General features: G+C 57.8%; 2 protein-coding genes across 2 annotated transcripts; one reads left to right on the top strand and one right to left on the bottom strand.

Moving 5' to 3' along the window:
• Positions 1–1,025: 1,025 nt before the first annotated feature.
• Positions 1,026–3,461, bottom strand: RPL28 (ribosomal protein L28). The gene is made up of 5 exons (XM_023184256.1): positions 3,376–3,461; positions 2,908–2,996; positions 2,654–2,777; positions 1,360–1,478; positions 1,026–1,162 (listed from the first exon to the last, which is right to left on the bottom strand). Exons 2-5 carry the CDS (start codon positions 2,986–2,988, stop codon positions 1,073–1,075), a joined length of 414 nt encoding a protein of 137 aa, XP_023040024.1. The 5' UTR covers positions 2,989–2,996; positions 3,376–3,461; the 3' UTR covers positions 1,026–1,072.
• Positions 3,462–4,679: 1,218 nt separating this feature from the next.
• TMEM238 (transmembrane protein 238) lies at positions 4,680–9,722 on the top strand. Its single transcript, XM_023184258.2, has 2 exons — positions 4,680–5,611; positions 9,601–9,722. Exon 1 carries the CDS (start codon positions 5,077–5,079, stop codon positions 5,602–5,604), a length of 528 nt encoding a protein of 175 aa, XP_023040026.1. The 5' UTR covers positions 4,680–5,076; the 3' UTR covers positions 5,605–5,611; positions 9,601–9,722.
• Positions 9,723–10,059: the final 337 nt, after the last annotated feature.

Below are 10,059 nucleotides of genomic sequence, written 5' to 3'. Positions count from 1 at the left end.
TGGCCAGAACCAGGGGTGTCCTGGATCCTCGGTCCCTGGCAGTGGCTTACAGGTGCCTAGAAAACATGTCAGGATCAACAGCATGACTCTTTCCCCATCCAAGCCTCACTCTCCTGAGTGTCATGCTGTCTTCCAGGCTGGAGTGCAGTAATGGGCTCATGGGCTCAGGTGCCCCGCCCACCTCAGCCTCTGAGGAGCTGGGACCACAGGCAGCACACCAGCGCACCCAGGTAGTTTTATTTGAGAGACTGTCTCACTATGTTGTCTAGGATGGTCTCAAACTCCTGGCCTCACAAGCTGTTATAAACGGTAGGGAGCCTGTCAAACAGGCCAAAGGAAACAGGAGGGCCGGGCAATCAGGAAAGCTTGGGTGACACAGCAGCCCAGGAGCAGCCAGAGCTGATACCTGAGTGACAAGAGCCAGCTCAGAGAGACTGGGGAGGGATGGGGACAGCTGGAGGGCTGGGAGTAGGGGGACGACGCTAAGGCTGTTCAATGTCCACTGGCTGTACCCTGGGGTTGCCAATACCCAGCAAGCTGCCCATCTCAGAGACGAGGCTGCCATCAAGTAAAGCTCATCCCCTCCAAGCGTGGCTATGCCCACTCTCTGCATGTGAAAGTCACCTTCCTCACGTGATGCCTGTCGTCCCCCAGGTCTTGGGAACACCCCAAGTCCCCAAACCCTGCTGCAGCACCAGGGCCCAGCCCTCAGCCCGCACCCTTCTGGGTTAGAAAACGCCTTTCTTCTTCTGAATGGAAGCCACTGCCCCAGCTGGGATTCTTCAGGCCACCTCACAATGGGACAGTAGGTCTCGATCACAAGTCAGCAAGCTTTTTCCATGAAGACAATGACCCTTGACCCAACCAGGGCCAAGGCAGCTACCCCGCCTCTCCTCCATGGCCAGCCATTGACATCACCTCCACATGGACAAGGTGACACGCAGAGTTTTGATGACATGGCCTGAATGACAACACACAGGGCCAGAGCTCCCCAGAGCGCTTCACAAAGGGAGGCCCAGGCCAGGTAGGTGAGAAAGCCAGCTGACTCTTTATTGCTTTGGGGGCAGGGGGCTCAGGAGCTCTTGGTGGGGCGGGTCCGCTTCCTCTTCACCATCACAGGCTTCTGGCTGCGCAGGATGGCGCTGGCCCTGCGGATGGCTGCCTGGAGGGGGTCGGGGCGGGGGCAGAGCAAGGCTCAGCTCACACACTCCGCAAGCTGTCCCCTAGGCCCATGCTGGGGGTGGGGAGTAGGATGAAAGCAAGAATCCATCCCTCTCCAGCCCATATGCAACCAGTAGTAGGAGGCCCTCCCCCACAGCACGGGGCACCCCCCAGCCTGACCCCCAAACCCCAGCTCACCATGCGCAGGTCGGGGCGGTACTTGTTCTTGCGGATCATGTGTCTGATGCTGCTGAGCGTGGCGCGAGCGTTCTTGTTGATGGTGGTCCGCACATAGGAGGTGGCAGGCTTCCGCTGGCCTGGTTGGGGGTCAGGGAGGTCCTGGGGTCAGTCCACCTAACCTGCACCTTTAGCGCAACTCGCAGGTGTGGACAGTCTCACACTGAGAAGCTGAGCACCCTGGGCAGGCCAGCAGGTGGCTGTTTCCCCACCTGTCCATTTAACAGAGGCTCACTCATCACAGAGTACTGAGGACACAGCTTGTCACACTCGTAGCCCAATTCTGTCCACCACGAAAACACTCCTTTCCCATGCCAGGGAGCTGCTGCTTCAGTTAGGGTCTGATCCAGGTCTGGCCAGAGCCCACGCTCCTGGCAATGGGTATGAACAACTTCCCAAGACCCCCAGGCCCGTCCCCACAGCAGTGGCTAAACATCAGCTTGGCCGAGAGGCCCAGCCTCCCTCAATCCAGTCCCTTCGTCTAGGAAGGGCCACCCATGTATTCAGCAATCCAAGAGGGGAAAGCTTTCAGGACACCCCAAAACGGGGTCCCCAGCAACTGCCTGCTGCCTGGACTACGTGTCCCTGAGGCAGGAGGATCACTAGCCAAGACTGCTGCTGCCATTGAATCAATGGACCCTTGGCTCTGAAGCAGTTCCAATCAAAGACCTGAAAAAAACTCACCCTAAAAGAAGAAAACACAGCCCTGGCAAGAACACATGTGAAGTTGGACTCCTCCTTCAGTCGCCCCCAACTCCCATGAACACTCAGGGAATCCCCCAAAAAGGCCTGCACCTGACAGCAGAACGTATGGAGTGGGCTCCTCAAGGCCTCTGACCTACACAGGCGGAATGGGTCCAATGGCTGCGACCAACCCAGCCTGTCCCCTTCTAGGTGTGGTAGCGAGGGCCCCTCCCCTATTGTGCCTCACTTTTCCCACCTGTGGGATGAAGCCATCCACCGCCACCCTGACTTGCTTTGAGGATTTCATCTGAAAACATCAACCCCGTGCCTTCACTCTCAACCACCACCGGGGAAGTTCAGGTCCGTTTTCGTTTCTCCACTTTACAGGTAAGGACGCGCGCGGCTCACAATGAGTCGGCCCGAGAGGGAAGCCGGTTCCCAGACCAACACCCTGGCGCCAGGGACGCCCGCCGCAATGGCAGTTATCACTCTTCCTGCCTGACAGTAAAAAATCACAGCTCCCTGCCCCGGGAAAGGGGCCGCTCTCCGGCCCAAACCAGACAAAACTCACCGGATCTCCGCTTAATGACCACCACGACCCCTTTGCCGTCGGCTGCCGGCTCCACGCCCACGGTCTTGCGGTGAATCAGCCCGTTGTAGCGGAAGGAATTGCGGGCCTTCAAGTTATTGGGCTCCTGGGAAGGAGGCGGCACAAGGAATCGTGAAGATGGGACCCGGAGACATACGAAGGTCCCGCCCGCTGACCCAGGGTCAGGGACCCAGGACCCTCCTCCCGCAGGAGCCACGCATCCGGGCCCCACTTACCGTACTGTAGGTCTGCTTATTCCTCTTGATCAGGAAACTGGAGCAGTTCCGCACGACCATCCATTGCAGATGCGCAGACATGGCGGCGGCTGCGGGGAAACGGGCACGTGGAAAGCGTCAGATGCTGAGAACTAAACCGGCGTTGGGCCTGGGGCCCCGCTAGGACAGCAGAGGAAGACAGCGACTGGGAACTTGGGTGAATGGGAGGCCCCTGAAGGCAGACAGCGACCTAGAACTCTGTCAGGCGGGACTAAGTGACCTAAGGCGGCGGGACCGAACTGAGGCAGCCGAGACTAACTTCCGGGAGAGTGAGGGGAAAATAACTTGAGAATTCACAACGACTTCAGGGGGTGGGGCTGGGGTCCGCCAAGGACCCTCGAGGCGCAAGGGGAGAAGGCAGGCACAGGGCTGCGAGGGAGTGGGCGGCGGGCGCGAGATGGCGGCCACACTAACAGGACGGACGCTCACCTCTTCTCGCAGCGGCGACCTGAGACCTAAAGAAGTTGGGAGGGGGCGGGACGACGCCTTTAATACCGCACACGCATTTCCGCTTCCTCTCTGGGCGGGCGCAACGGGAGTTGTCGGTCCCCACCTCCGAGGAGGCTCGATGATGTTCGGCTACTTCCGCCCACCAATCGCTCAACGCTCGGGAATATTCGGAACTCTTCGGTTAGCCGAGAGCGTGATCCGAGGACCGTTCGGAAGTTTTCGGAACTCCACCGCTGGATTTCTGAGTGGCTCCAATTCGAGAGGCCCTGGGACCCATGCCTCATCTTTGTCTCTCCGGTATTGCTCACCCAGCTCTTGTCACTGTGATTGGCATATGATGGGCGCTCAACAAACGTTTGTTTTATGAACGAACTGGTGAATGCGTGAACTATTAAAGCCTAGCCCCGGCGCCTTTGCATATTTCGGGTCTTCGTAAGCCCTCGCGGTGATGGCCAATGAGGGCGCCGAGGCCCGCTCGGGCATTTTCGGAACCCTCCGGAAACGCTCTTCGGAGAAGTATGTCTCTTCGGAAACACTCCGTCTTCATTCGGAATCCCTCGGCTAATCTCGGCAGGCCCCTTGCAGTTCGCCCTCCCCAGAGTTTTCTTGAAATAAAACTTTTAAACTGTTTAAGCCTGGGGAGAACCTACACGAAACTTCTCGCAGACTGCCACCCCAGGGGAGCGCGGATGCCCTCTAAGGGAGAGTTGTTTGCAGGGAGGGAGATTTGTATGTGGCTGCTGTTGGCGCCCCTTAGGATTCTATAGATTTGCCAGTCCTCTTCCCTGCCCTCCACCTGTGCCTCCAGCCTGCAGTGAGCCTGTCACACCCCGTCAGCTCTCTAGGAGGTTATGATCCGTTGTCAGGGCCACCCTAAAGGGGCAGGAGCCTCGCCTGCTCTCTCTCTGTGTCCTCGACCTCACCCACGCGGCATGGTGCTGGGGAGGCCTCAGAGACTCCTGCTGAACAAAAGTAATGAGGGTGCCTGTGTCACCTCCCCAGGGCTCCTTAATTTGTGGTTACACCTGGGAACTCTTTGGGGCAGGGGCCTTGTCTGGTCCATAGGACTATCCATAGGACAGTCGGGGTTCGCCCAGCCTCCTCCACGGGTGCGCTCTGGACCTGATGGGTCTCGTCCGTCTTTGTGCTCTTGGCTTCATTCGCTGGGCACACAGGAGACTCCAGAAGACACTCTCCGAGTAAAGGAAACTCAGCTTCCGCTGAGCCCCGAGCTTCCCCTCTTAGACCATCCCGACTGCTGGTTCTCGCGTCCCAGAGCTCCTTGGCGTCTAAGGGCCTTGTCTGATCTGCACTGTCTGATCTGCACTGGCTTCGGGAGGCGGACACTGAGCAGAAACAACGCCACGCCCGGCTCCGAGTGTCCCACGCTGCCACCACGGAAATGCCCTGATTTTTGGCCATGTGTGACCTCCCTGGGTGGCACGGCCCCTGAGGCACCCTTGGCTGTGCGCCTGGCTACCACCGGCGCAGGCCTCTCAGCAATAGCCCCTGCACGGAAACCACGGCCGGGGTAACCCCGGCCGGGCCGGTTTGCGCCCAACCGGGCTCAGGTGACCAGGCGGGAGCTTGGCACACCTGGCGCCATCCCCTGACCCCGCCCCGGGCCGGGCCGCACCCCAGAACGCTCTCTCTGGACGCCAGCAGCGGCGGTGCAGGGCCATGGCGGCGGCGCCAGCGGTGTGCACCTCGCAGGGGACCCCGCCGGGTGCACCGTCCGCGCCGGCGGTCGCGCCCGCACCCGCGGCTGGCCTGGGCCGCTGCCGGATGGCGCTGCTGCTGGCCGTGGCGCTGGACGTGGCAGGCATGGCGGCGCTGTTGACTGGCGTGTTCGCGCAGCTGCAGGTGCGCGGCCGCGACTTCGGGGACCTGCTCATCTACTCGGGCGCGCTGCTGGTGTTCCTGAGCCTGCTGGGCTGGATCCTCTGGTACACCGGCAACATCGAGATCTCGCGCCAGGAGCTGGAGCGCGACTACGGCCTGCGGCCCTCGGCGCTCGCCCGCCTGGCGCGCAAGCTCTCCCGCCGCTGGTCGGCGCCCGCCGCCGCGGGCCAGCGCCCCGCGCCCGGCTCCCGGAGAGTGCGCCGAGCAGCCCGCGCGCCCCCGCCGCCCGCAGGCTCCCGCCGCGTGCGCCTGCAGCTCGCCACGCTCGAGGCCGGGCCCGGGGCGGCGGGCGCGGGCAGCGAGTGAGGCCCAGGTGAGGGGCGGGCGGGGCAGTGCGGGGAGACGGAGGGACCGAGGGAGGGACGGGAGCGGAGACAGACCGGGGAGCGATGGACAAATGGAGACAGAGAGCGGCCATGGGGAAGTAGAGTCCCAGGGCGGGGTGGAGACCGGGACGGGCAGACTCTGGCGGAGAACCGCAGAGACAGCAGGCACAGGTGCAGACGTGGGGAAGGGTGTGAGACCCTGCCCCTGGAGATGGGAAGTGTGGGGGCCGAGTCACACAGGCCCCCCGCACGGGGAGAGCCACACTTGCCCCAGCCTCCAGGTGCACCAGGCCCCATTTTTTTGTTCTGTTTTGTTGTTGTCGTTTGGGGTTGTTTTGAGACAGGATCTCTTACTGTCACTCAGGCTGGAGTGCAGTGGTGTGATCTCAGCTCACGGCAGCCTCGACCTCCTAGGCTCAAGCAATCCTCCCACCTCAGCCTCCCAAATAGCTGGGAGTACAGGTGTGCACCACCTTGCCGGGCTAATTTTTGTATTTTTAGAAGAGATGGGGTTTTACCATGTGGGCCAGGCTGGTCTCGAACTCCTGAACTCATGCAATCTGTTCTCCTTAGCCTCCCAAAGTGCTGGGATTACAGGCGTGAGCCACCGAGCCCAGCCCAGGCCCGATTTAATCCTCTCGATGTAACTGGGTCTCCAAGGTCACTGCTATTACCATCCCCATTCTGCAGTGGAGGAAACTGAAGCTCAGAAAGGCTCCACTTTTGCCCAAGGCCACACAACATGTAGGTAGAGGAGCTGGGATTCTCCTGACCTGTAGTCCTAGGAAAGGAGGAGTCAGAAGGACCAACTGAGACAGGAGAAGTGAAGCCACAACACATTCACTCACCTTTCCCCTCTACCTTCTATCTCTTTCCTAAACGCACCTTTCCAGTTAGCCTGCCTCTGCTCAAAGACCTACCGTGGCTCCCTCTTCACTTTCGGTTAAACTGAAGCACTCACTGGCCTGTGGACCCCCCATATTTTGGCCCTATTTCTCCTGCCTCTCTGCACTAATGGTGTCTCTCAGTCCACAGATGGCCAGTTGGTCCCTGTTCCTGCTCTTCTCTTTACCAGGAGTGCCCTTGGCTGTCTCCACACCGCCCAGAAAACTTCTCATGTGTTTAAGATTTAATTCAATTTCTCTGGCCTTCTCTGGGTCTTCATGTTGTCTGAGCGACCTCTCTTGCTGCTTGTATGACCATGTGCTGTGTCTACGTGGTTACTGTCTCTCCCACCTGACAGGGAGTGCCTTGAGGGTAAGACCTAGGTCCCTAGTGTCCTTGTTCCTAGCGTTGCCCAGCAAAAAGTGTGAAATCAGGGAAGGTTGATGGTTGGGTAGGGAGGTGGAAGGATGGCTGGATACATGGATGGAAGAATGGATGGCTGGATGGCTGGATGGGTAGATGGATGGGTGGATGGACGGATGGATGAGTTGTTTGATGGATGGATGGGTGAATGGATAGATGGGTGGGCAGTGGATGGGTGAATGCATGGGTTAGTTGATGCTGAGCTGTGGTTGGATTGATGGCTGGATGGGTTGTTTAATGGGTAGATGTGGTTAGGTGGTGGATTGGTGAATGGACCATGAATGGATATGGTTGGGGAGGGAGCCTTGCCTGATAAAGGGACAAGAGCCTTTCCTGTTATTTCTGTGTCTTCGGCCTCACCCATGCAGCATGGTACTAGGGAGGTCTCAGAGACTCCTACTGAACAAAAGGAATGAGGGTGCCTGTGTCACTTCCCCGGGGCACCTTAACTTGTGGTTACACTTGGGAACTCCTTGGGGCAGGGGTGTCGGCTGGTCCATAGGACTATCCATAGGACAGTCGGGGTTCGCCCAGCTTGTGCGTGCTCTCTGGATAGATAGGAAGATGGTGAATGGGTGGTTGGACAGATGGTTGAGGCTGAGTGATAGGTACACAGGTGAGTGGATGGATGCATTTATTGGCACATGGATGGATGGGTGACTGAATCCATCTCTCAAATAGGGGTTTGGTAAAATAATTAAACTCTACTATCTTAGGACATTTTATGTAGGTAAATAATTAACTTTTTTTTTTTTTTGAGACGGAGTTTCACTCTTGTTACCCAGGCTGGAGTGCAATGGCACAATCTCGGCTCACTGCAACCTCTGCCTCCCGAGTTCAAGCAATTCTCTTGCCTCAGCCTCCCAAGTAGCTGGGATTACAGGCATGCGCCACCACACTTGGCTAATTTTGTATTTTTAGTAGAGATGGGGTTTCTCCATGTTGGTCAGGTTGGTCTTGAACTCCCAACCTCAGGTGATCCGCCAGCTTCAGCCACCAAAAGTGCTGGGATTACAGGCATGAACCACCACACCCAGCTAGAATTAACTTTTCTCCTATGCATCCAGAATGCTTCCAGTTATATATTATTCTTTGTGAGATTTGAAGAAGTAGTCGCCCCAGTCATATGCTACATGCTGTGGTTCAGTGGAGGAACTGGTATAAGAAAGCATGAACATCTATTTGCACGGGTGAAGCGTAAGCTAACATGAAGCTTGGCATAAAATGCAAAAGTAAGCACCTGTAGATACTGTTACCTTTGGAAATCCTGGCTGAGCACAGTGGCTCATGTCTGTAATCCCAGCACTTTGGGAGGCTGAGGTGGGAGAATTGCTTGAACCTGGGAGGCAGAGGCTGCAGGGAGCCAAGATCACACCACTGCACTCCAGCCTGAGCAGCAGAGCGAGACCCCATCTCAAAAAAAAAAAAAAAAGAAAAGAAAATCCTTTATGAGGTCAGGCACGGTGGCTCACACCTGTAATTCCAGCACTTTAGGAGGTCGAGGCAGGTGGATCACCTGAGGTCAGGAGTTCGAGACCAACCTGGCAACCATGGCGAAACCCCATCTCTACTAAAAATACAAAAATTAGCCAGGCGTGGTGGCGGACACCTGTAATCCCAGCTACTAGGGAGGCTGAGGCAGGAGTATCACTTGAACCTGGGAGGCAGGGGTTGCAGTGAACCAAGATCGTGCCACTGCATTCCAGCCTGGGCAACGGAGCGAGACTCCATCTCAAAAAAAGAGAAAAGAAAATCCTTTACGCAACTTAAACATCTAGCACAGCTGCACAGGCCTCCACTCTTGGAGCCTCCACCAAAGACTCAGACCACACTGACTTGAACGTAGGCCCCACTTACGAGGAAAATGGGCCTATTGAAAACCAAAACTTGCTTACTGGGGAGAACAAGCAGCTTCCAGCACATGAAAGACAGAGAATCTGAATTTGAGCAGAGGGACCCACAGGTTCTAGCTCTGGCAGCCCCCACAACCTCTGAGACCACCATGAGTAGCCAGGCAGAGCCACCCCCATCGCTCTGTTGTCCAGGCTGGAGCGCAGTGGTACAATCACAGCTCACTGCAGCCTCGACCTCCTGGGCTCAAGCGATCCTCCCACCTCAGCCTCCCAAGGAGCTGGGACTACAGGTACCGGAGACGGGGTCTTCCTATGTTACCCAGGCTGGTGTCAAACTCCTGGGCTCAAGTGATCCTCCTGCCTGCAACCAAAGTGCTGGGGTGAGGGTCTGAGATGAGGGCCACCATGCCTGGCCTCCCTCTGCCTCTGTCCTCTCTGTGTCTGCCTGTGTCCCTCTCTCTCACTCTGTCTCTGTGTCTCTGTCTCCCAGGTCTCTTTCTTTGTCCCTGTGCTTCTGTCTTTCCCCTTCTGCATGTCTGCGTCTCCCTCTCTCTTTTGCATCTCCCCGTTTCTGCCTCTCCCTGGCTTGCATTCCCAGTCCTCTACCCATGGATTCCAGTGCGTTAAAGGCACACACGCATGCACACTCTTAGCAAATGGGGGCATGCAGGGACGAAGGAACAAGTGTTGAGTCCATGTGAGGGGCAAGGGTGGGTGGACGGGGCTCCCTGCCTCTGCCCCCCAGGCAGAGAGCCCGGAACACAGGGAAGGGAGGGGTTCCTGAGCCATCACTCACTCCACCCTCCCTCCTGCAGACAACCCCTCGGCTCCAGCTGTCAGGACCGGACTGCAGTGTGCAGCTGCCTCTACATCCGTGGCCAGCAGGATGCTCCCTGTCCCCCCTCCCTTCTCACTTGGATAAAAAGCAGATTTGCCTCCACGCTGCATGTTTGTCTGGGAGAGGGACCCTGCTGGGGTGGGAACGGAGACAAGAGGGCTTGCTTCCTTCTAGCACCCAGGTGGGCCTGGCCACACCTGAGGTGAGGCTGCCCCTGCCCTGGGGAGACCAGGAGCCCTGGGGATGTAGGAGCCCAGCCTTATACTGGCCCCTTCTCAGAGGGGACCAGGGAGGGACCCGGGGGATAAGGATCTCAGCCCAGACCCCTCCACTCTACCCCGACATCGCTGTGTGAGTTTGGGTTCTCTGAGAAGCAGACACGGAGACAAATTGGACTTGCAAGATATTTATTGGGGAAACACTTTTGAAGGGTAGC

The sequence above is a fragment of the Piliocolobus tephrosceles genome, chromosome 21 (assembly GCF_002776525.5).
Source record: "Piliocolobus tephrosceles isolate RC106 chromosome 21, ASM277652v3, whole genome shotgun sequence".
Taxonomy (NCBI): Eukaryota; Metazoa; Chordata; class Mammalia; order Primates; family Cercopithecidae; genus Piliocolobus; species Piliocolobus tephrosceles.
The sequence above is the reverse complement of the archived record's forward strand: the minus strand, read 5'-3'. Positions and strand labels throughout refer to the sequence as shown.

What these genes read in the sequence shown, in the direction of transcription:
- RPL28 (XM_023184256.1), bottom strand. Translation starts at nt 2,988, where the DNA reads ATGTCTGCGCATCTGCAATGGATGGTCGTGCGGAACTGCTCCAGTTTC. An exon ending in ATAAGCAGACCTACAGTACG is followed by an intron (nt 2,778 to 2,907) that starts GTAAGTGGGGCC and finishes CCTCCTTCCCAG; the next exon opens with GAGCCCAATAACTTGAAGGC. An exon ending in GGTCATTAAGCGGAGATCCG is followed by an intron (nt 1,479 to 2,653) that starts GTGAGTTTTGTC and finishes ACCCCCAACCAG; the next exon opens with GCCAGCGGAAGCCTGCCACC.
- TMEM238 (XM_023184258.2), top strand. Translation starts at nt 5,077, where the DNA reads ATGGCGGCGGCGCCAGCGGTGTGCACCTCGCAGGGGACCCCGCCGGGT.